General features: G+C 37.2%; 1 protein-coding gene across 3 annotated transcripts in view; it reads left to right on the top strand.

Moving 5' to 3' along the window:
* Window positions 1-27,228, top strand: part of LOC105228810 (netrin-B) — a 590,578-nt gene that overhangs the window by 520,290 nt on the left and 43,060 nt on the right. For all 3 annotated transcript variants that reach the window (XM_049455353.1, XM_011208786.4, XM_049455355.1), the window contains exon 2: window positions 6,133-6,321. In XM_049455353.1, the coding sequence (XP_049311310.1) occupies window positions 6,133-6,321 (189 nt within the window). The remainder of the gene's footprint in view (window positions 1-6,132; window positions 6,322-27,228) is intronic.

The following is a 27,228-nucleotide window of genomic DNA, read 5'->3' as shown; positions in this document are numbered from 1 at the left end:
TCAGTTACGATACTTATGTATAGCTAGACACCATCCTTTTGGAGCACAATTCCTCTCCTATTGTCTAAAGCTGACAGCTTCTGGGCTATTGCTAGCTTCAGACGGTACAATACATGTCTGAACCAAATGTTCGGGCCTTGCGATAGCAGTTTTTGCTAGAAGATTTCCCAATCAACCCCACTATACATATAGTATAGCAAACCGTCAAACATGGCTCGGTCACCGTATGTGCTGGCTCACCACGATTCGACCATCATGACCTGAAGTGGTCGTAAGTGGCCCACTGTTCATCATCAGTAACCGTCCGCTTCAGAAATGGATCGATATTGTTGCGAGTCAGCAGCCATTAACGGATGGAAATTCGGCTCATGAAGTCTGTTTCTGGTTTTTGGATAACGGCCTCCCGGAAACAATGCCTTCACGACGGTCGAACTTGAGGATTTCTATTACTTTATCGATATTTTCGACTTTTGTCCTTTTATAGCGTGGGGTATTTTTGACATAAAAATAATCAGAATGAAAGCGCCGTTGTGACTATTAAGGTACTGTCACACAAACCGGGGGATGAAGCCATTTTCAGAGGAAGATGGATCCAAGTGTAGAAATTCACGCAAGTGAGAAAAGTTCTCTGGGCACCATTGACTTGGCACAGAAACGACTCTTTCACATATAAGCAGCTCACGACTTACGGTCTTTAGACAAAGTATCCTCAAGGTAGCCAAAAAACATCCGTTTAAAGGCGAACTAAAGTGAGAAGCAGAAAACCCCCATCTGGGGTTTGGGACCCGCTACGTAAAAATACACCCCCAATGAAAAGGTCACAACATCGATATTATTAGCCATAACAACCGCGCTGTTAGTTCTCCTGTCTCCAGATTGGACAAAGAAGGGAAGCAAATGAGTACGTTGGTGAACGAGGGCAAGATGAAATATCTCCTGTCATCAAACAAACAGTCGTAGCATTCGCCTCTTGACTCCCACGTCACTGTTGACAGTCATAACATCGAAGTAGTAGATAATTTTATCTATCTAGGGGCCATCATTAACACCAACGACAACGTCAGCCTTGAAATCCAACTTAAAATAACTCTTGCCAACAGATTCTACGAGTATTTCAGTCTGAATAGCCAAATGAGGTCTTAAGTCTTCTCTCAACGAAGAAAGACCAAACTCTTAAGAGACTCATTTTTACCGTCTTCAGATATGGTGCAGAGGCATGAACGATGACAACATCTGATGAGTCAGTGTTACGAGTTTTTGAGAGAAAGATTCTACGGAATTCTGAATCCACAAACCATAAACTAATATAGCTTCCAAAAATATCTGCCGAGGAATTCCGGATTTGATTTGATTTTTTGATCACTGAGATTCAAAAGTAAAAAGTGGATTCTGCGATTCTGTTTTCATGCAAAATAATATAATTTTGCTTGCTTACAGCGTTAGAGAGTGAGAAATATATATTCTTGGTTATCAAAACTCGCTTAAGAAACATTTATTAAGTAAATTTATGAGAAAGTATTCCGAATTCAAGGAAAGGATCTGTCGGCATCATACTGTGACTCGTTTACGTTCAGGTGAAACATTATGGAATTATACTGAACTCACAAATAGGGGTCTTACAGCACTTAGAGAAGTTAACTGATGGTGTATGAGCGCCCACAATTCAGATATGTAACCAACCAACAATCAGAAGTTATCTTGTACTTTAAATGAACATTTTATTTTGAGTTGAATTCAATTTTCGTTAGCCTAATGCTAATGCCATCTCAATATGACATGCTCTACAACAAATATTGATTTAACAAGCTTTTACCTTTCAATTTAATGAGATGCGGTGCTAAAACTTTCGCTTCTCGCAATGAAAGTGAAAACTTACATGAAGTAATGGAATCAGTCTAATTAATAATTGATTTTTACATAACAATGCCTGAAAACTAGTTCAAATAGTCAAACTTGTGCATAATTAATGAAAGCAAATACAAAAACAACGATTTGTAAAAATAAATATTTAAAATCGGAGCAAAATTTCAATGTCAAAAACTGGCAGGTGCTTAAAAAAAACAGCTGCCACCAAACTAATATGCTCCACTAAATAGTTTTGAAAACATTTTCCGACGCCTTTTCGCTCAAAAAGTCTGCTGCAGTGGAGTGTGTGTGTACCTTAACAATTTGCAAAGAGCATTTAAAAGCATTTTCAAAGCAATTAGCACTCCAACGGCCGGCTGTAAACTATAAAAAGGTAAACAGGCACAGAAATTATGGCAAGCGAAGAAGTTACGCAAATAAATATGAATGAAGCCAGCCACTAAGTATAGCATTTAGTTGAGAAAAGGTGTTTCGCCACAACAAAAAGACTTTGAAAAATATTTTCTGCTGGAAAAACATAAATCAATGTGGCAGGCGCATGAAATGTCTGAGGAATTTCGCCTGCAATAAATAGAGGTGCTAAAGCTAATTAACGCTGCTATTTAAACATAATCTAGCATACGTCAATGCGTTAGAAATGTTTAAGTTTACATTTTTAATCTAACATGAAATGTTTTGGAACGCCTTACTGTGTGATATATTGCATTTTAGAGCGCCGAATTCAAGGGGTGTCCGATGAACATATTAGATCATATAAGAATTCATTATTGACCATTATTGTTCCGCTAGATTTAAATTCGCAGGTATTTTTACATTTTTCTTCAAAAACCTAATGAATATATTAACTAAGAAAGGGATTGTGAAACGGTTATGCAATGGGTTAGTATATGTTAGATGATTGATTACTTAAGACGACAATGCAGTGGATTAGGATAAGCTAGGTTAGATGGTTGATCCCCTAAGACGTCGGGGAGTCACAGTTAAATTTCTAAATAGTGTCCTTTGTGAAGCCGGATAAGAACTGCTGTAATTTGGTATTAACTCTCGACATAGCGCATTGAAGCTACCTACAATTTGCTTAGGTACTTAATTTATGTTTCAGCCATTTCATCTGGTTGTCTAAAAGTTTGAGATCCGAGTTATTTATGCTTTGATAAAAAAAGGCGAGACATTCGGAAAGTAATTGTTGTAATGATTCTATCTCATCCTATTCCAAGCAGCTTATACAACTGGCAAACTTCTCCCCCAACCATCTCCGCGGATTTTGATTCGTCTGTAAAAAAAGATCACCGCCCCTCTCCCCAGCAACACCTTCCCTCCTATACTTCCGGCGAAGGTGTGGGCGTAGAGAAAATACTGGCAGTGCTAAGCTCTGCGACCTTGTAGTCCAAGTATTTGAATGAAATCTAAGTGCACACAGATTACCTAGGGACAGGCCGGCAGTTATCTCCTTACCCAGGTTATCTTAGTCTGAGAGCAACTTTCGCGACCAGCGCCTTCTGGCTATGTCGACGAGTAATGTACAGCAAGGCTTTGAGTGCCATAGTTGATATGGTCCGTAGTGCTGATGAGAACTATTCGTTAAATGCTCACTAATTTCTTTGTAGGCGTAGTCTTTTCCAGCTCCTTCCACCATACAACTATTCCATTGAACATTATAGGCTTAACTATGGTCTCATAGAGTCAAAGGACTATTATCCTTGCTCTTATTTCGATGCGTTTCCTGTCTAGATAATATTTAACTCTGCTCGCAGGGCGGAATTGATATTTATTAGTGAACAAATACAGCTATTATAATTAATGGCGAGACAACTGAGGTACTCTTGAGTTAACTCATACATTGTATCTAGGAATTTTCCCTTAAACATGAGAGCTACGTCATCTGTATAAACCATCGCTCGGCTGCCAGCTTCCTTAAGCTTTTTTCTGTAAATCATTGACAACCAAGATCCAGATAAGCGGCGAGAGAACTCCCGCCCGTAATGAAATTATACTACTGTGATCCAAAAAGAAGGTTTGAAGATCATTGACAACCTTGATCCAGATAAGTAGTGTGAGAACTCCCGCCCTTATCGAAATTATTCTACTGTGATCCAAAAGTAAGGTCTAACATAAATTCTTTGCACCGGCCAAAACTCTCTTCAAAAAATATTTTTTATGCGTCCCAGTTTCTTTAAAGGTACACGTTTGACCAGAAAGGCATACTGCATTGGTTTTTAGTAACTTTTTTCTCAAAAGCTCGACTCTTATCGTTCCGCAACCACCCTTTGGCTATTCAGCAAACTCAAAGGCCCAAAACGGGATCGACGTTTTGACACGATTGAGGAGTTAAAAACCGAAGAGAAATGGTCTCGAAGGCAAAAAAAGCTATTCCAACAGTTTCGACGATTGAAAAAAAAACGTTGGAAAAAGTGCGTTTTATCGCACGAGGATTATTTTGAAAGGGAGGAAATTTTTATTCACCTTATCTTTTGATCACAGTAGTATATATTACGTTATTTATTCTAAATAATTTTCGTTCAAGTAACTCCTCATTCCATAAATGGCTAAGAAAAAATTACAAAAAGCAATCATTACAACGAGATAAATAAATATTCCTACATTTGCACCTGAGTTCAAAGTCTAAATTACCAAAGCAATCATTATTTATTACTTAACGCCTCTTCCTACATATTTCTGGTCCCATTATTGCGGTTTTCTTTTCTTTACTTTCTTCTCTTCCACCACACTTCTACTTTTTATTGTTCACAATCAATCGAAATCGCGTTATTATGTCAAACGTTACGCTGCGCTGGCGCTATTGATTAGCCACCGATAGCCAACGCAATTTGCATAAGAATAAATTTGTACATTGAATGTGAAAAAATGAAATCAACGCGATACAAGAAATGTAAATCCACCCTATTGGTGATACCAAGAGAAATCCGGAGGGCCAAGCAGAAAGACTGCGCGCCATTGTGGCCATTAAACGATGCTATGATAAATGTGGCAGGCCGGATAAATATAAATATTACACAATAAATAACAGTAAAATAATATTGTGAGATAAAACGCTAAAATGCTTGCCACAAAAGCTCCACGGCCATTATTTTTTCGGTGAAAGCTGCAGCGAGGGGGCCGTGGTTCGCCACCACTAAATGCTAATCACTAAACATTCATCAATGGCGGCAACACTGTCAATTATTCATGTTTTTCTGCTGGTATTTCATGTTGCTGGTTTTGTTGTTGTTGTGCCAATAGAGATTTACACATTACACTCTAGGGAAATTAACGGGAACAAACATTAAATGCCAAAGCTATCAACAGCTTAGGCGGAAAAAAATTCTAAAAATGCCAACAGTGCGGTGGTATGTGAGTGCTGCCAACAACAACAATGACAGCTAATGCCACACTGACAGCATGCAAAAGTCAAACAGTTCTACGTATTCTTTAGAAAAAAAAAAAACATATTTATTTAAGGGATTTGCTTGACAATTTGTTTTGGGCAGGAAGCCTAAGGAATTCGATACATAGTAATTCGCTACTCCCGGTTGGGTTGCCTCGGGTGTCAATCACTCAACATTTGCATGCTAAACAAATATATTTATAAAGTGATTTATATGTTATTTTGTGGATTTATTCATCTGTGGTTTTCGTTTGGTAAACATTTGTCATGTTTTGTTGATATTTATCACAAGAAGATTATTTAGGAGCTTGTGAAGAATTTTTTATCTACAAACGATTTATTTAAGTACTTAAAGATTATTTTCCAAAAAAAGTATAAACGGAAAGACAATTAAATATCAATGAGAACATGATATTATTAACGAGGAAATAATTAATTTTTACCCAAGTCACACATCTATTTGAAGCATACATTTAGGGGCATAGTTATCATACTTAGCGAAGTCGCATATCTTATCATTTATACAAGTAATTCTACATCTATCTTCATATAGAGCATTATAGGCAATCGTTAGGTGTTGCGGGAGTACAAAAATAAGGCTCCTTAAAGTAGATTATCGAAAGACCGCTGAAGGTATACTATCATAATACCTAGGCTATGCGGATAGGACCCAGATGAAGACCAGTCAGCCATTAATAAATATGTATATGTATAAAGTGATTAAAAAGCTGGAAGTTTTTAACCGATTTTGTCAGATGGAAAGATATGCTTATGAGTAGTCATCGAATTATTCATGGTATATAAGTATATCAAGTTTTATATAAGTAAATCCCTATCTTAAATAAATTTTTAATTAACTGCATTTCTTCTAATGTTTACAGTCTGCAACTGCAACAACCACGCTCGTCAATGTCGCTTCAATATGGAACTATTCAAGCTCTCCGGACGTATCTCTGGCGGAGTTTGTGTAAATTGTCGGCACTTTACTACTGGACGACACTGTCATTATTGCAAGGAAGGCTACTACCGTGATCCAACTAAGAAACTGAATCATCATCGTGTATGCAAACGTGAGTAGAAGTACAAATAATTTAAATTTGATATATAAAATGTAATTAAAAAATACTAAAAACGTGAGAGAATAAATATATTTCCTCGCATATACAGGACCTCATATTAAAAAAAAAATTAATTATTGAGAAACTCTACGACCTCTCTTAGTTCTTCCTAAAAAAGCGTTGTGAAACTCACGCCTTAACCTTAAAAAAAATATAAATTTTAGGTTATACTTTTAAAGCGCCACCTAATTGAACCCATAAATATTTACAAACATAAATTTTTTTGTTTTTCTCAAATGAAGTCAACAAAATCGCCACATAAAAAGTAAAAATAATAGCAACTGCTACCGTTCCTAATGAACAATGCAATAAAAGTCAAAAAATGAAAGAGAAAAAATCAAATAAAAATCTGTGGCAACATTTATGGGTCGCCGCTAATTTCGTCAATGACAATTAGACACTAATTTAAATGGGGCCATAAAAATATTTGAGGCATTTGCCGATGCCGCCAAAAGCTCAATCGCTCAGCGACGCCACGACACTCTCGATTTTCAAAATTTTTTAGATAAATTAATATTGACAGATTTTACAAAGCGCGCACAGCTGGACTCCTTGGCTATTTAGTATTAATTTTTGCTTGTTGTTGCTATCATTATTACTATTTTTGCTGCTGCGACGACAGCTGCGCTACGCCTAATTATTTATGGGCGTTCGGTGAGTGGCAAATTGTTGTACACACACAAACATTCATACTAAACATACAATAATGCTAAACAAAAGACATTTAAGTACATATTTACATGTCATAAATATGCATAAGTCTGGCCACTTAGACTTTTTTTGTTTTGTTTTAGTTTTTGTTTTGTTGTGTGCTTCTTTAATATGCTCATAGCTGATTTTTATTCACATATTTTTTTTATATCTTACAAACCGATGCGCTTGCGCTTATGAAAACCACCAATAGAAATCAATTTAACACTCGTAAAATAATGGCAGTTGAAACAGGTCGTTTTTTATCAGCGGAATTTCGTAGCTTTTTAGCAACTATTAATTAATTTGTGATTAAGTGAATGAGATAAGTGTTTGGAGGAAGACTTTTGGCGACTGCCGCCCGAGTTGTGTGACATAAATTTGCTGCACATTAATTTATTCATTAGCAACAAGCGAAATAAAATCGAAAAAATATACATATGTATACAAATAGATATGAAAACAATATGTAAAAGGCGAAGATAAGAATCGCTGTGGGTATTCGGTTTCAAGCATCCAATTTTGGGACAAGAAATAACTCCGTAAATATTTCTATTAAGTCTGATAAGGCTAATGGAAGAAAAAACATAATACAAGTATCTTAAAAATAATAAAATAACATTTTAATTAAATAATGCTTATTCGCGTTCAAGAAATTGGTAGGTATGTCATTTTAAGAAAAACTAAAGGTAGGGTAACAGTTTGGAATTTTTCAATAGCGACGCTGCAAAGTAGACCGATAGGGACAGCAACCGACACTTTATTCTTTCTTGCCTTTTTGACATTTCTCTTCAGAAAGATTTATCATTTCATCATAGAAAGATATACGATCTAACAACAAGTCAAAATTATTAAATATTTACTACAGAAATTTGAAGTCAGTGAACTCAACTTTAAGAGCGCCACGTCCAATTTATGGTCGTCATAGTCGTCCTGTCAGATCAACAATTAAGCGTCTAGTAGAAAATTTTAATTCCACAAGCACAGTACAAAATGTTCCCGTGTCAGTGGGACAAAGAAATGTCAGTAGTGTCGAAAATATTGCTGCCGCTAGCGCATCTATTGAGGAAGACCTAAATTAGTCGCTCACACGTCGTTTTCAAGCGTTGGGCTTCTCCGTGACGTCGTTGTTTGCGAAAAAACCTTGGCCTACATCCTTACAAGAACTAAAGCCGCTTGATCACCAGCATCGTTGTATGTTCGTGAATTGGGCCGAGCGACAACTTGAAAATTATCCTGATGAGCCTCATTTCTGGCTGAATGACTTCAGCAATAAACAAAATATGCGTTATTGGTTAGGCAGCAATCCACAAGTACTCTATGAGTCACCATTGGATCCCGAAAAAATTACGGTTGGGTGCGGTTTATGGGTCGGCGGCGTCATTGGGCCGTACTTTTTCCGAGAAGGTCAAGGCCAGTACGTTACTGTGAATCAGATACGCTACCGCTTAATGATAACTGAATATTTTTGGCCTGAATTGTATGATATAGACTTGGGCAATATGTGGTTCCAACAGGATGGCACCACCATCCACACAACGAATGTCACAATCGAATTATTGAAAACCAAGTTGGTGAACGTGTTATCTCACGAAATGGCCCAGTCAATTGGCCGCCTCTGCTGTGCGATTTGACGTCGTTAGACTATTTCTTGTGGGGCTACGTCAAGCCTATGATCTATGCCAACCAGAAAGCGACGAGTAATGAACTTCGTACGAATAGCGAACGTCGAATTGCAGTAGTATCGGTCGATTAATGCTCGAGAACCGTCGATATCAGCGTAGGGACTTCTACAAGCGTGCCCGTGGTGGTTAAGCAAAAGAAATATAGTTCCATACAAATTGGCAGCGAATGTACTTTTTTGCAGAGCTCTTATTGAAATCCTTGAGTAATAATATATACGTATGTCAAATATCTTGTCAAGTAAAAAAGTTAACAGAAGAATTTCATTTTGATCAATCATTTTGTATATCAGCTACATGCTATAGTGGTCCGATTTGAACAATTTCTTCGGAGATTGTAACCTTAAATTGGAAAATTATCTGTGCTAAAATTCATGAAGATAACTCGTCAAATGAAAAAGATTTCCATACCAGCATTTGATTCCGATCGCTCAGTTTGTATGACAACTATATGCTATAATGGTCCGATATCGGTGGCTCCGACGAATGACCAGCTACTTAAAGCGAAAAAGACGTGTGCAAAAATTCGGATCAATATCACAAAGACTAAAGTGCAGACAGACGAGCACGGCTATATAGAACCCACGTTTCCTTCTGAATGTTACATACTTTGTGCCAAAATTCATATACCCTGTTCAAGGTATAGTTACGAGTAATTCAATAGAAAGCTTTGAGCTCCGACATTCATCAGTACAAAATAAACAATGAAAGAAGTACCAAAAACGGATTGTAATATGGCTATCAGTATTAGGTGAAAACAGGCGAAAAAATTTAAAAATCCAGAAAGTCAACAAATAGCACTGATATCACATATTCTATACGTATACCAAAACTAGAGAAGGCGTGAACCAATTTCGATCATTTTTAGATGTGAGTTACCCCGTGTCAGATACACTATTTATTTCATACGAGTATTATCCTACTTTCACCAATGACAGCACTGGAACCTTGTTTTCAATTAGTATACCGAAACTAGCGAAGCCATGAACCAATTTTTATATCGAAACTAAAGAAGACATGCACCGATTTCGAACATTTTTAGATGTAAGTTACCACATATCACATGCACTATTTATGGGGTGTTTATTTCTAATATCGTGATTGATTTCTGAGGTTTAGGCGATTTCTAAAGTTATGTTACGGTCGTAGAATTTCTAAGGCATTCATTTTCATAGCCATTATCTAATTTTCGAACCACATGCAGACTAAGGTAAGAAAAGTAATGTTTATCATGTAATGAAAAGTAATGTTTATCATGTATGTATATAGCGATTTATCGATAAGCAAAAACAAAATAAACCAATCTGAAAACCTCGTTTTATCGACCGAAAAAAATAGTTTCTAGCTTCTAATCCAATATATACAGCAACATCTAAGCTTATTGAGATACCCAGAATCTCTAATAATGAGATGTACATCATTTTATATTCACTCCTTCTATTCTCTCACCACTTTCTGCAACACTAAATTCTGCCTGCAATCATCCAAATCGCAGCGCGGGCATAAACAACAACTTTCACACATTCCAAGGTCAATTTACGTCAGATAACTTCTACTTTAACCACTGCATTGGAAGAAAAAGCAACTAAAACTATAACTCAAGCACAAAGAACTAATTTATGGGCAACAATTGATCTTTGCAAAGCAAACAAAGTCGCTTATTGGCAAAGCAAATGCGCTAATAATGACAGAAGACGGCAAAATGGAGTTAAAAAGAAAAACGAAACTTAGATGTAACAACAGCAACAATGATTGAAATAATAAACAAAAGTATTAAAATGCGAGCTGGTGGAAAATGCGCTAAAAATACAACAAAAACATGGCGCAAATGAGAGCAAGTCAAACTGTAACACATGGCGTATGAGTAACTGCTGGCCGTTAAAGCTGTGCAACAGGCAATTTTGACTTATTTGCGTTGTAAAGCGAACGTATCTATGTGTTTGTGTGGATGTTGTGTTAATGTGTGGGTGGGTGGGTGTGTGGCTTGTCCAGCAATGCAATCACTTATAGGCAAAAACGTGCAATACGCACCCAAAAAGCAACTACAAAGCAACTGTTGACGATTGCAATCTCGCAGCAAGGCAGTCAAACACACACACATACATGCATATATGTATATGTGCATGAAGGTGAATATGCAAATACTTGCAACAGTGCAGCGCTCCGTTGGCTTTTGCCAGGCTTGCCAATGTTTATTTTGACTTTTGCACATTGCCAGCTGTTGTAGTTCATTAGCCGTTGTCATTTACTGTTGTTGGATCTACGCAACTGCAACATGCAGCACAATTGTCTTTCAACTTGCAGGTATTTCAACTTTTATTTTTATTTTTCGTTTTACACTATTTCCATTTGAGCTTTTGTGTTTACAACGCTCGAGGCTGCACTGCTTTGTGATTGCGGTGGTGGTGGTTATTGCTTTTGTTGCTGTGATTGCGTGTTCTCTTCTGGTTCTAAGTCATTTTAGTTAGCATATTTAACGAAATTAATGGTCTTACGATTTCGTTACTTTGGTTTACAATACATCAGACCAGCTGTTTGTGCTTAAGTATTCTCATTTGTACCCGCCTGTCTGTGTATTTTTGAGGGCAAAGAGCTAAAAGTGTGAATGCAAATTAGCATGTATGCAGTTAGTAGCTTGTTGATCTTTTGACTTTCAAGTTTCTGTTGGCTGATTTGATACTAATCTTTTCGGCTTGTTTCGGGGTATGGACATTTATTAGAAGAATGAGAATGCATATACAAGTGACAAAAAAGTACTCGGAAATTGTAAATTAAACGCAAAATATTTAATTATTCAACTTTGTCGCCTTCAAAGTAATCTCCACCAGATGACTTATACGATTAATAACGATTTTTGCAGTCCTCAAAGTACTTTTCATAAGCACTTTTTGGGATGGTCTTCAGCTGCTTTAGAGAATTTTGATTTATCTCTTTGATCGACTATGAACGGTTTCCATGGAGCGGTAATTTTGCTAAGAGATTAAAAAAAATATCACACGGAGCCAAATCGGCGCTTTTTGCTTTAAATTCGGTAGCAATCGTGGGTCGATACGATGGTACATTATCATCGTGTAAAATCCATGAATTTTACTTCAATAATTTTTTATTTTTTATTTTTTTTTTTTTATAAATTATTTGTACAATACTTAATATTCTACAAATAAATATCTAGCAGCACTGGCAGCAGAGGCCTTCGGCTGTCGAATTAAATAATATGGCCAAATAGAACTTCTAATTGACCGTTTGTCCCTCCGAAACAAATTCATGATACATCAAACCACGAGTATCAAATAATACGATGATTTTAGAGCGGCTTTGGCGTGTTTTTTTTTCAGCTTGTTTTTTCTCCATTCCTATGATTGCTGACTTATTTGCATTTCAAAGTCATGAACCCATGGCCCGCCGGCATTTATAACTTTCTCTCACTCTCACATACATAAGTATATGTGAGACCGGAATTTGCACGATCAAGTATGTCCAAAAAGATCTGGTTACGATACTCTTTTTGAAAAAATATCAGCTTTCTCGTGACAAGTTGAGCAAGAATGCGTTTCATACCCAAAATACCCACCAAAATCATTCGAACGGACTCACGATTGATTTCGAGATATTTTGCCATCTCTCTAATGCTTGCCTGACGATTTTCAAGCGCTATATCCTTCACTTTTTTAATATTTTCATCAGTTGAAGAGTCGAAGGTCGTTCACAACTAGGCATGTCTTCAACGATCACTCGACCATTTTTGAAGGCTTTGTACCACTCGAAGTTTCCTGCAAATCACTAAGGGCACTTAAACTGGTTTAATCATTAAGTAACTCGTTGTCTGAATTAAGGAGTCGAAACAACTCTTCACTAGTGTCAAGTGTACGATCAGCGAACTGTACCCTAATATAGTTTTACTATTATCCCATATTATAGTTTCACTATTGTACTAATAAATGAAACTTTTTTCCAAAAACTTACATATGTTGTAATTAGGTTTGACGATTGTAGAGAACTGAATAGTCTCACCTCATCTGGCTGCCAGGTCACAAAGGTATAGCCGAGAATGAACCGGCTGATGAGTTCGCCCACTTCGCAGCATCCACAAAAATGGTAGAAACTGAACCCTTTATCTCGGTGTGTCCACCATAAAGGAGCTGCTCCACAAAGAAGAAGTAGTCAGAGATAGGCATTGGCAACAACCTCAGAAGGTTTAAATATGTAATCAACCTCCTTGAGAACAAATTCATGCTAGTTGTCGCATTCTACATTGGCCACTGTAAGAAGCTCTTATATAAAATGGGCTTAGCTTCTTATGAAAATTGCGAGTTCTACGACAGGGAGCCTCAATCTCTAGACTGCAAAGAAGTCCTCAGACTCAGGACAAAGGCCCTTGGATCCATGATTCCAAATAGGATAGTAGTATACTGGGGCTATGAGGGTCGTTGTGACTTAGGAGAGGGCACAAAAGACCTAAGGTAGCGATGCAATCCTCATCTATTTATCTTATCTTCTGAGGTTTAAGAGCGAAAGTCTTTTTTTCGAGATATTAGATAAGCCGAAGAAAATACTTCACCTTTAGGGATAAGGAGAAAGATTTGATACAAGAAAGACTTTCTGTTCGATATTAAATAGATAGATTTCAATTAATTTGAAAACCGAGTGGACCATCGACATTGATTGATACTCAGATTTGAGATTTTTGTTTTAATAAAAAAGCTGAGAATAATATTATTTCAAACAGAAAACTAAATTATGGAGAAAATTCGGTTTATAAAACAAATGAAGTTTCAAATCAAGACTTTGCAAATCTTGTTAGTTCAGTAATTTGATCTACAACCTGCAATGCTGATAACAATGTAGGGATACATGCGGTTTCTCAGGAGGGTATTAAAGTGGAGTGAATGGCCTAAATTTTGCTCGGCGAATTTGTTTCAAATTTTTTTATTATTCACATGTTTTATTAATCCTGAAAAAAAAATTATATTCCACTTAGTCATCGACGGCATTTTTGTGAAATAAATTTCCAGGAACCACCGTGAGTACCACCGAACGTAGCTTTCTCTTCATTAAGAAATTTCTTTACGTGATAAAAAAAGAATAAGAATTAAACTCCCGCTAGTAAGCAAATGAATCACCTTCAAGTTAGTAAGACTTTCTACCGAATTTCGCGTAAATTTTAGTGAGTCCGCCGTTTTTATTTTGGTATCACTTTTTAGAGGTCGAGTAACAAATCAGCGCGGCGACAATCGTAAATTTGAAACGCGCCAAGTTGTTACGTTAATCCGATGTAATCAAAGAGACAGCAGAACAACAACAACACAACAACAACAAAGATTAACAACAATGTAATGGCAGTACAATGCTACACAAGGCCACAAACTTTTTGTGTTTTTAAGCCACAACTCAAGTTTTTATCGATATGAAATTAATTTCGCACAGCACAATCGTAAATTTTTAACTAAAAAAATAAAACTTGCACAAAAACAAGAAAAACTCTCGCGTACAAACATACATGTGCGTATTTACAACTGCTGCTGACGACGGCGGGGTGACAAAGCAAAGCAACAACACCAAAAAGTACGCAGAAATGTAACACTCAATTAAAAACCGCCACGAAAGCGCATCGGAAGCAAAAAAGATTCCAGTACACCAACAACACCACAAAAAAAATCCAGTTTGCGAGCGTTTAAATTTAAAACGATACTAAAATTCGGGACGGCCAACTGTTGATTTTACGGTCATTTTTAGTGCGAGTACGAGCCATTGTTACACAACGTATGTATGTATGTAGCAGTGTATGTCTGAATTTGGTTGCCTTGCCGCTTTTGTTTTACAATTTTTTGCGCCCTTTTCATTTTTTCAGCGCTTTTTAAATGCGTCCATTAAAAGTTACAGTTGCGGTTTTTGCGAATTTCGCCAGCACTCAGTGCCACTAAATTTTTTATGAACGATTTTAGTGTTTTGGTGGAGTTTTTAAATTTTTTACCACCTCGTTGCAGGGCACTCAATAAAATTTAACTGTATGTGTGGTGCATACCACCGCCGCAGGGTTAAGCGTGTGGGTCCTTTAAATGAATGTGTGTCATCTTCTGCAAATTTTTCGATTGGTCCATGATTTGGACTTCATGATATTAATATTTATAAAAAGCGGTATTTGATATATTTTACACAAATTTTTTTTGTTTAGAGCTTAGGTAATTAATATAGGGTCTTGTACTCATTTTGGTTTGATTTACAACATCTTCTTCGAAGCATATTCCATAACCGCCTTTAGATCATCTTTTCTTATTTATGACAGCTAAGAGAACTTAATATTGCAGAATTTATTTTTAATCCTTTTTTCGCATGTATCTGCAAAAATAACTGATATAGTGAGAAATTTGAGCAAAGTGCCTTTAACTCATCTAGAGTGAAGCTCGACCAACTAGCCTTGTCATAGATTGTGACTGTCTATATATGCAAATGATCAGAGTGAGGAGCTGAGTCGATTTATCGATATACGGATATCGGTCTGTTATTTGTATATATTTGTAAAGATTTTTAAGATATCGATCTGAAATTTTCCACAAATTCTCCTAAAAAGCTAATCATTTGTAGGAACTGGCGATATCGAACAACTATTCTATAGTTGTGATGCAAATTGATCGCTCAAACTAAAGTCCTCGTATGGAAAACAATTTATTTGACGAGAAATCTTCATAAAATTTGATACAGATTATTGTCCAAGGATACTGTTGTCAATCTCTAAATAAATGGTTCGAACCGAACTAATATAGCGTATAGCTGCAATAAAAATTGGCCGATCAAAATCAAAATAAAGCTCTTATGCTTTGTGAAGGGTTCAGCCGAACTTGACTTTTTTGTTTGTTTTATCTGAAATTTTCAATCTAACGACGACACCGACAGTTCTTGACAGAATAAAGTTCGTGTATGAGACCTCCCTGAAAACGATAAACTGTAAGCCTAATTTTTTTAACGGCGACGAATTCGTATCATCCAAGTTTTGTACACCTATCCTAAAACATTGAGTTCGCAGATAAAGCTTCTAAGAAGTTCCGATCTTCTAGCGATAAGACAATCACCCAACCTTACTAAACAAACCAAAGCAAGTCAATCTATATTCTATATAGCAACGTAGAATTTCTCAAAATCATCACTTTCTGGTCACAAGTATAAGAAATTAGGCTAGGGCCTGGAGTTTGCCTTCACTTTTGGTATCCAAACCGACTCGATGGAGATTTTTAATAGAAAACTTGGCTGTTATTTGGGTATTATCATATACGAATGAAGAAAATTAAAATGCTTAGGAGTTAGTTCGCTTGGGCGTAGCTGGTAATGCAGTTCCTTTTAGCTACTTTTGACAACTCATATCCTGCAAATGTGGCTTAAAGCAATAGTCTCTAAAGGAACACCTCAGGTTTTGGAACACCAGCACAAAAGTTATTGGGGGTACTGTTGCTGGCAGACTGACCAAAAAGCTTTAACTTTTAGGTAATTGGAAATTTAACAGAATTGTAGCGATCATCATGGAGCAGCTATCTCAAAAACATTACCTTTGTAAATGTTAAGCCTTTAGTCGGTTGATACGAGATATCTTCCACGTCACTGTTCTAACTTAATAGATATTGTGCAGTTCGAATATGATTTTTGGTTGATATATAATAATAATAAATACCTTATTTTCCGGAGTCTAATTGTAGCACTGTGCCTATTCTGGCTAGTTCATCTGTTTCACAGGGATATCACTATGCCCTGGAACTGATAGCAAGCTTACCGTGAAATAGAATGTTACACCCACTAAGTGGTCAAGACATTTTTGCACTAACTTTTACAAAACCCTAAGAAACTTTAGTATCTTCTTGTCAGAACAAGAAGGTTTTCCGTAATTCCTGTGATCTTCATTTGGAAGTCACTGCACTGGTCTTGCGGAAGACGATTTTTGGTATCTAGCTTTGCAGAGAACGCACCACCTCCGACTCGGTTATCTAGCTTAGAGCCATCCGCATATCCTCTCCCATTTTCCACTCTTCAAAAGGAATCGAATTTAGATTCAACTTTGTAGGATTTCGAAAATCCATGGTATTTGGAAGAAACTGGAAGTTTTTAATTATCGTACCTGCTTCTTGTACCTCGACTAATAGCAAGGATTCCCGAACCAAAACCAAACTCTATAAATCACTCATTATTCCCGTCCTGCTATATAGTAAAGAGACAGAAAACTGCGAAAGATTTATGATCCTTTGCGTGTTGGTCCCGGCGAATGCCGCATTCGATGTAACGATGAACTGTATGAGATAAACGACGACAAAGATATAGTTCAGCGAATTAAAAGACAGCGGCTACGCCGGCTAGGTCATGTCGTCTGAATGCAGGAAAACCCTCCAGCTCTGAAAATATTCGACGCAGTACCCGCGGAAGAAGCAGAGGAAGATCTCCACTCCGTTGGAAAGACCAGGTGGAGAAGAACCTGGCATCGCTTGGACCAAGTAGCGAAAGGAAGAAACGACTGAAGCGCTGTTTGTTAGCTCGGCTAAAATCGCGTAAGCGGTGTCTACGCCAGTAAGGAAGAAAATATAAACTGGATCTATATGGATCGAAGATTATTTGACAACTTTCCCTTCCAAGTATGCTAGGTTTCCATAAGAAAGAAATAAAATTTGAAGCCATTTGCTGCCAGACAATTGAAATTTCGCATTCAGTTCTTCTATTTAAAATTATGAATTTACATTTCGCCGAATTGCGGTTTCAAGTGCCACTAAATTTAGCTGATTTAAATGAAATCACGTCAGCAAGAGCAAGTTTCCAATCAACAGATGGGTTTCAGGAAAACGAAAGAAATTTTGCAGTTGCTCTTGCATGGATTGGATATAATTTAAAATGCCCCTATTATTCTACTCTTCACTTCCCTTCGCAACCATAAACAAACCCATAATTGGAAATTCTACAAACTTGCCAAGGCCTGCACTTTGCGTAAGCACTTGAAATTTCTTAAAGTAAAAGAGGCAACCTTTAAAGTTAAAATTTCAAGCGAAAAGTTTGCTTATTGAATATTGGTTTATTTACGTAACTGTATTTTGCAGCGCCACAAAGTTGCTTACACTTTTGGTTTAATAATTTTTGCTTTCATTTTACAACAAAATTTCCCATATTTGTCTAAAAATTTCAAAATTCCCGAAAATCTTCCGCACAACCTTCATGCGCAATAAAAAGCTTAGCAATTTCTATTTTAAACTTGCTCAATTGATTTTCGTCTATTATTCTTGGCTTCCTGCAGCTTGTTATTTTAACCATCAGCGTTTTAGGATTATCGCTAATATTTTGCTTTTAGCTTGAAAATTTGGAAAATCTCACTTGCTTGTGTAAACAGACAATCAAACTTAAGAGCGTGAACACACATACATACATGAAGAACATATGCATAAATAAATACAAGTACATAAGTATATAAATATATACTCGCACTTGCAATGAGTAATCCACCAATCTCGCTTGTTTGTTTATAGAATTTTGCTATAAATTCGTATTTTTCCAACATAAATTCGTGTTTTTGCATTTTTTTTGTATATTTTCCTCTTTCTTTCAAACTACAAATCTGTGTGCGATGTTTGCTATTGTTTTCATTATTTTTGGAAAATGGAAATGGCTTCATTAACTGGAATTGCTTTTCAAGGTTATTTTAAAAATAAACTTTTTGCGAAAAGTGTGAAAGTTTTCATTACGCCGATTCGCTTGTGAGAGTTCGCAGAAACTTGTAAGTTTACTCAAGCGATTTTCAGCAAAAATAAAGTAGTTTGCACTTGTGTGTTGCCAATGTTTATGCGAAATAATCCAAATGTTGGAGCCGTAGAAGAATATAAGAAACGAATTTGTATGAAATCAAGAAAATTTTTTTTTCAAAAGTAGGTCGAATGCATTAATGGCTTACTGAAGTTCATCCAATTTGAATTTTCTTGAGTTAGAATATAATTTATTTTTAGCTCCTTTAAAACTTTTAAAAATTTGACGATCTTGTGTTTTCAATTCCGCATAGGAATCTCTTCCCCCTCTTTCCTTTCCTAAGTTTTAACTAGCCATATTAACGAAAGAAGGTTTTTCCGCGTTTAGCAGCTCCAAAATCACCCTCGAGATATTTTTAAAGAATTCTTCTGTGTTTACCAACACCCCAACTAAGGAACCACTAACGCGAGATTAACCCAAAAAAAATTAATAAAGTTCCACAAACTAGCTCCTACCTTTATTTGCTGACAGACCATGAATTAATTACCTTTTTAAAAAAGGCAATCGATACAGTGAAAAAAGGGTTAAGAAACACTACTTAACCCTTAGCTAACACAGGAATCCCGAAGAGTTTTATGCTCATCTGAGTTTCTCTGGTATTTTTAAGGAACTTTCTTAGAAGCCGGGATACTATTTTTTAATATCTTCTTTTCAATAGATCATTTTGCACCTTTATATTTACTTATAGGTTATGTTGATATGACAGCAGAATTTTCCTATCGGGAAAAAATGTTTTAAATTTGCTAAGGGGAATTATTTCGATACTAAATGGCTTTCTTTGCTGACCACAGGAATGATCGCCGAAAAAAGAATCTTTTTCTAATCTTTTTCAACAATGGGCACTAAATTCCTATTTAACCAGCATACATCAAATTTAACCCGGACTGAAAAACATGTATCTGGTCAAATTTGTCCCCGACTGAAAAAAACATAATCTGATCGAATTTGAACCGGATTGGAAAAAAAAACATGCATCTGATCAAAATTGACCCGGACAGAAAAAAACAGGAATCTGATCAAATTTGACCCGGACTGAAAAAAAAACATTTTCACCCCCATAACAATTGCTGAGCCAGTACAAGCCAGCCAATTCAATATACTCTGCAGAAATGGCCTTTATTACTTTCACCAAATTCTGAATTTTTCAGTTTCGTCTTATATTTGGAGCCCTATATTAATGCACAGTTTCGAGGTAACATACATAAACCCACGTCCCGTTAGTAGCGATACGTTTGATAAATACAGAGTCCTCAGTAACGCCTAAGCGACTTTTATTCGTCGCCAATTTTGCCAAATATTCAGATCTCTGAGTACGAGTCTAGCATTGATGCGCTGCTTATCCAAAACATTAATTTAAATATGTTTAATCGATCCATAAAAGATGTTGAGATGCTCTGCTATCTGTTTCTTTAACTTTGTCGACGTTTTTGTCTTTAACAGAGATTGATAGAAGACTCGAATGAGGCAACTTTGCAATGACTTCACGATGCGTGCTTTGTTTCACTCAAATAATTCAAGTAGACTCCCCAAAACAACCACATTCCGTGCTTCCATTGGAAACCCAAAACTTCAAGTAAGCTCGTTGATTAATTTTTTTTCATTGTAAAAATCACCAGACAAACTTTTCGTCAACTTCACAGGAGCATAAAATAAAACTATATCATATAATCTAGGAAAATCAATAATCGATTGATTAGTCCGGGTCAATTTTGATCACATATTATTTCTGTCTTTTAACTACTTTCAAACCTCTTCTTCAAACACGAATCCTTCAGTACCAACAGGGAAACCATGAACTAGATTTTAAATATTTATAGGTTTTATGTCTTGTCTTACGGAAAATTGGAATACTGTACTTTCTATGTATACTAATCCAATTTCTTTCTCGATATCTGATCAGTATCAGTATCAGATCAGTGCCATGTTTCTTTCAGGTGATGGTAGAAGTTGTTTTTGTTCTCCTAGAATCTTTTAATTCTCTTGGGCACATATCCGAAGAAGTGATGTAATATTACCGTTATTGTATAACCAAATGGTAATTTCATTGTTATCATATTGGGTTTGAGTGAACTTTTCGGACGTCATCTTTGGTCTTTTTTGGTACCGCATATCCTCCAATTCACTTTACTCTGAGTTTTAAACCTCTACAAAGATATTTTCCGAAAATAAAGCATATACATACATACAAGTATATTTCAGTTTGAAATTATTTCTGCATTTAAAGGGCACATAAATTTTTCGCAGACACGCCGAGGCACGTGTAATGAATGTCGAATTTATTTGCACATTCCGCAATAATCTAAATATTTCTGCACATCGGCTTGTTTACTTTGCGCACCGCCAACGAAATACCGTTATTGCAAAAATGCAATAAAACTGAGTGATTGGCGCGAAAAGAGGCGCCGGCGGAACTGGCCGCACACACACTCACACACTTGCACAGCTGCATCGCTGCACAAAAAGGCAGCGATAATGTAAACGAATGCATAAAGCAATGATAAACAGCAGTGAAAAGCAACAACAGCAACACAAAAAAATTAAAAAAAAAAAGAAAAACTCGTTCAAGCGTCCACCTTTCCTTTGTGCGGGCTTTTGAAGATGCTGCTGACGCATTAATTAATTAGTGGCGGCCAATTAACACAAAAAGCCAATAAATCAATTGACCAAGAGCGGCATCGATTTTAACATAGTCCATTCATCCCATGTCCACAAAACCTGCACGAGAGCGTGGTTCCCTGCCGTTTGGCATCCATGCAATCGGGCGTTGACGAGTACTTAGCCACGGCTGGGAAATGCAGGCTCCCGAATTAAATTAAAGGCGTGAAGGCCTCGCAGCGATTTATTGCCATCAAAGTGACTGCATTAAAGGAGTACACTGCACGACATGAGTAAGTGACTGGTTGACGGATTGAGTGCAACGCTGCAGCAAGCCAGCTTGTGTGTTGGCATCTGCAAACACTTTAATGGCAATGATGCAAATGTTATATGGTAAGAAATGCTTGACGGCAAGTTGAAGGGGGATTTATGAGGAGGTGAACGAAAGTTGTTTCAGAATTAGAAAGCAATTTATTTTTCATAGAGTTAGTAATTATGAACTTATCACAAAAATATGAATACTATCGTTAGACGTCTAAAAACTCCTCCGAAATCCAGAAGCGTGCCAATATGACAACAATGAAAGTGTGGTCGGTTTTCCTATAGTGATAATATTACATAACCTATTTGAACATGCGCCTAAATGTAGGCAACATTTTTGAGTTATGAGTCTGCGGCTCCTTCTCTAATAAGGAATATGTAGTCTACATTTAGGAATATATAGAAGTCATTAGTTCTCCGTAATAAGGGGCATTCGAATATACTTTCCTCTTCTACCCGTTCCCGTTTTTACCCAATAACACGAATTTTCGAAATCCTATAGAATTGAACACAAATTTCCTAATATTGCCAGAGAGACGGGAACACAGGGATAAGCATTTATACGAATGTGCTCAAACTGGATAATCCAGTGGAAAGCAGTGTCTTTTCAGCAAAATTAAATACCAAAATTACCTTACATCTACCACACCATTGCGGTGTGTTTTAAGCGGAGATACGTGTAGATAGATTTCTTGTTCAGACAAAGAGTGTGCTCACAACAATGAATATATTTGCCGTATATAGCCAAGCTGCTTTGAAATCTACACAGCCTTTAGGGTTTCATTAAAGATGCCTTCTGGTTTCCGGGGCATAAAAAGGTAGCCGGCAATTAGCTGGCCGCCGAACTTGCATGCTCGGTGACAGCGTCCAGAATGATGGGGCCAAAACCATGCATTGTAGTGGGGCCTAGAATTTTAAGGAGCTACTCCATACGAAGGAGAGAGTTGGGGAGTACAGCATTGACAGCAGGCATCAAGAATGCGCCATGCCAAACTGCTTCTGGGAGGGTATATCCTCACTAGGTTTAAGGAAATAATCAACCTCCCCCAAGACGCTCTATACAGGGCACTGTAGAGTCGGGAAGCATTTATCCAACATGGGCATAGTCTCTTACTCAAACTGCCCTCACCTCAGTCACGCCCAGCAAGCTTCTGGAATTGTTCCGGATGTTGCATGCAATGAGTTCTGGGAAGAAAGGTGAACTTGCCAGGACAGGCACTACCCTAACATTAGACTCTAAAAAAAACTGGAATTTTTGTACTTCTGGCTCTGGAGTCAATCAACAAGCAGGCAAAAGTGGCATGCATGAATGAGAATCTAGAAGTATACCACTTTAACAGGTGGCAGCACTGCTACCACAATAAGACCGAAGAGCCAGCTGACGATACAAAAATCACATTTAACAAACTTCCTCAATAAATGATTTAAACTCGACATCTTTCAAAACCACAAAGTTCACTTTAAGAAAAGGCGCACTGTTTGAAGAAATGAACTCTTTACTCTCTTTATAAGCGAAAGTAAATAATTTCAATGCAGGCACATCATCAGTCAAAAAGTGCTTCAACTAATTGCAAACAAAGTGATGAGCGTCAGCAGCGCAGTAGTGGGATTCAAAGCAGCGTAAGGAAAATATCAACTGCCACTTCAAACAGCAGTTTCTTTTTCACCTTTTTCTGTTGGTGCACAAAAATCAAATAATGAAAATTCCATGCCACAAGCCGCAGGGAGCTAACGCGCGGCAGCAACTGCAAGCAAACAAATTCAATTTCACCTTTCTTTGGCGTGGTTGCGCACTTTCGAACTCAAACAAGACCTCAGCTCCAAGTGATTTAGTCAAAAAAAGATCTGGCGCAAACAAAAAGCGATTTTTTTATATATATACTTTATATTATATATATGTATATACGCAAAGCATAAGCGCGGTTTGAAGATATACTTATTTTTCTGTTGCTTTTTTTTTGTGTGTCTAACGCTGCCGCGTCTGCTTTTCGTTTTCAAACACAACCATTACACATGCGCACAAGCGCATATATTTACCAGCGTATTGCTGCAACGACAGATCAGCCAATGCACACTTTATGGCCGCGCACACCTCCATCCTCACCTGCGTGTCTGTCTGTAAATAACACTTCCTGCAACTTCGTCCTTGTTTACATGCAAACAATCAGCTTGTAATTAGTGTTGTTGCTTTGCTTTTTTGACTTTGCATTTTGTTGTTTTTGTCGCCTTTGTTGTTGTTGATTCAACAACATTTGAATGTACACGACTTTTGAGTATGTGTGTGTGTATTTGAGGCGTGTTTTGGATAGCTTCTGTCAACACAGCTCAACCAAACATAAAGTTTTTTGACATCTCGTATTAGTTGTTGTTTTTAGGTAAATGATTTGTTGTTGTTGTTGCTTTTAGTAGATAAATATCCTGTTGTGAAGCGATGATGCTAAAAGTTACGTAATATTTTGTTGCAAGCGGTCGAAGGTAATGAGGAACTAAGCGAAAAGTTAATAAGAGCAAAAAGTAGGCAGCTTTACAAAAGTTTCTGCTCTATGTAGAAAAGTTCAATACCTGTATCTATCACCATATATCTATACCATTCATATTTATATTTTTCTCAATTTTGTAATTATTTTTCCAAACCATACTCCGCTGTTTAGTCTTTTAAACTTATTTTATTCATTATACTTCCCACTGCTTTCAACTGCCTCATAAAGGCTCTAAGATATGCTTTGAGCTGGGATTTCGACACATCTCTTTTGGAGTTTACTAGCTGTAATATTGATCTAAGTAAATAAAAGAATGAATCTCTTAAGCGCCTTAGGAATCTTTCAGTGCGATTCTTTCCAATATCTCGATAACTTTCTTCGCCATTATGGCTTGTTGAATTCTCTGTTTTATGGAAGTAGACCTAGGAAAACATCAACGTAGCTAAACCATTGTTTCCCCTTATAGTACTATATACATACTTATACTAAAATATATATATACTCATATTTCTAAACAGGTGGTAAGAAAATTTTAAGTCGAACGCTCTTGGTCCTTCTATTGGATGAGGTGCCCTTGGTGCCGTTGTCCACCCAAGGGTCTCGAGTCGAAGGAGCTTTCGCTGGAGCATCATCTGCGAACGGCAGTCGCTGATTTTTTATGCCCTTAACCACATACATTTCACCGTAGAACTCATACAGTTGGTGGTTCCATCTTCTTATTTATCGCTCGCGTAGACGAATTCAAAGATCTAACGAATGCTCCAAGTGCTTTCTCATCTCTGTTAATCATCGTCCATGTTACTGCACCGTTTAATAAGACAGAAAGAATGAGGGACTTAAGAGCATAATTTTATAGATGCCAAAAGTGACGTAGTTTCCAAGAGACGAGGAATTTTGTATGTCGCCTCCAGATACTTTGTGTTGCCCTCATTCAAAAGCCTCAAAAGCGGCTATGATATCGACAAGTTTCTCAAACGTCTTCTCCAGGATTTCATGCATTGTGAAAGTTTGGTGTATTGTGGATTTACCAGGTACAATATAAGACCACACGGATAAGGTCTAATAAGTTTATTTACAATGGGCTTAATTCTTTCGCACAATACTACAGAAAGAACCTTATATTATATTAAGAAGACTTTTTCATAAGCCAGAGTACACTCATATTCCAATCATTGGGCATGTATTCATCCGACCAAATCACGCTTAGCAATTGGAACATGCGCCTTTCCAGCACCTTGCCGCCGCCTTTAAACAGCTCAGCCGGTAATCCATCGGGCCTTGGGGTTTCGTTATTCCTGAGCCGTCTTAGAACTGTTTTCACCTTGCCCTGGTGGCGGGAAAAGCAATGCTGTCGCATTTAATTATTAGTGCGGGTTCTTCTTCAGTCGTCGCAGCACTGCTTCTGCCATTTAACAGGTTCGAGAAGTGTTCCTCCACATTTCGAGTGTACTCTGTGTGTCTATTATTAGTTTTTTTTTCCTGTCCTGAAGGTGGCCCCAGACAAAAAAAATGGTTTACTGTCTTAACTTCTGAGAAAATTTTCAGGCTGAACTCCTGCTACCCAGCTTCTCAAGTTCTTTGTACTCATTTCATTCTGCCTCTTTCTGTAATCTCAAGGGATGAAGTATCAAATTCAGCTGTCAAGTCGATCTTAAAGTTCGCAAAAAGCGTTGACGTCTTACATGACGAATACTTCAGCTCAAATTGAACCGAACATCCATCAGGCATTATTAAGGAACAGTTGGTCGACAAGTAAATACTGCGTGACAGCCGGACAGTTTAACTAAATTAACCTATGTTTTTAAGTTCCTCTGAAATACCCCTTCAGTATATGTATTAATATCTGTGATTTATTAAAGCTTTATGCACACGATCATACAATTATGCTTTAACTTTAAAGTTAGTGAAAGCTGAAAAAAGATTGTGGAAAGATTTGAAGCCACATTGCTATGTGGTATTACGCTTATTCGAGCATTTGCAGTCAAGGAACAGCATGTATTAAACTCAGTTTTAACTTATGAAAAAGATAAAGCTTTCAACCCTACCAAAGCTTTTATACATTAATATCAATTATACTGTCAGTGAGGTGAGGTAAATAATTTCGCGTTCACCCTTGGCAACCCCCCAGACAAGCAACCTGTGCCACCTTAACCGTCCCACGTGCAACTTTACTCAATTAAATATGTATGCTTTCACAGCAAATTATGAAAAGAACAAACGTACTCAATTAAATAACACAGCGGGACTCACACACACACATACATATATAAACACACATACATACAATTTCTTAGAAGACATACAGAAACTTGCGCGCAAAGGTAGTAAATAGATTAAAAGTAACGCGGAACTAAATCGAAGATATTAAAAGTCATAAAAGCTTAGCAGTCACGTGCGCCACACGCTCACCAGTACACATATACACATACAAATCGACACGCAGAACAAGGGTAGTAGCACAGCAAAGGCGCATGCACGTAAGATTGTGTGAAGAAACTTTGAGGTGAGTCAACCGCCCCCAAAAGTGAAGCAAAACAGCAGGGGAGAAGGGGTATAAAAACTGCAGAAAATAAGAAGGTGTGTAACGGTAAGCATGTGGGTGGTTAATCGGCATTTTTTTCTTGTAATGCGTTTTGCGTTGTTGTTTTTCTGCCACACGCTTTCTTGCTTTCGCCGCTGCAGCAGTTGCAAGTGTGTAAGAAAGGTTGCCACAGTGGCAGTTGCAATCGCCATTAACATAATCTGACAAAGCGTGTAAAAATCGTGCGTGAAAATGCGTTGGGGCAACAAAAAACAATTGGCTGCAGCAACAACATTGAAGGCAAAACGCTTAAATGATGCAGAAGAAAGTCAAAGAATGGCTAGAAGAGGGCGAAAATGTCATTAATATTTAATGGCATGACACCACAGTTGTGGCGGGCGCAAGCGAAGGGGCGTGCGGCAAGCAAAGAAATTGTGGCAAGTAGCGGAAATACAAAAATTATAGAATTATAGGTATTGTTGCATGCAAAGGCGGTGTGGCAAGCACATATTAATAGCTGCAGTGCTGTTTCTTAGCGATTTCATTCACCTCACTACATTGTTGTTGCAACCTTTATGCCGCTAATAGCTCTTTACGAAATTAAAGCAATGACTGCGCACGAAAGTAACGGAGGTGATGCGGCATTAGTTGCACTTTGCAATGATTTAATTGAATTACAAGGCAAAAAAAGTTGCGCACATAAATACATGCTGCTTACGCGGCGTGGCATGTGGCATATACAATAGGGCGAGCGGGCAAAAAGTGTATAAAAATACATATAATTACTTAAAATCTGCAACACATTGTA

Source organism: Bactrocera dorsalis, chromosome 4 (assembly GCF_023373825.1).
Source record: "Bactrocera dorsalis isolate Fly_Bdor chromosome 4, ASM2337382v1, whole genome shotgun sequence".
Classification (NCBI taxonomy): domain Eukaryota; kingdom Metazoa; phylum Arthropoda; class Insecta; order Diptera; family Tephritidae; genus Bactrocera; species Bactrocera dorsalis.
The sequence above is the reverse complement of the archived record's forward strand: the minus strand, read 5'-3'. Positions and strand labels throughout refer to the sequence as shown.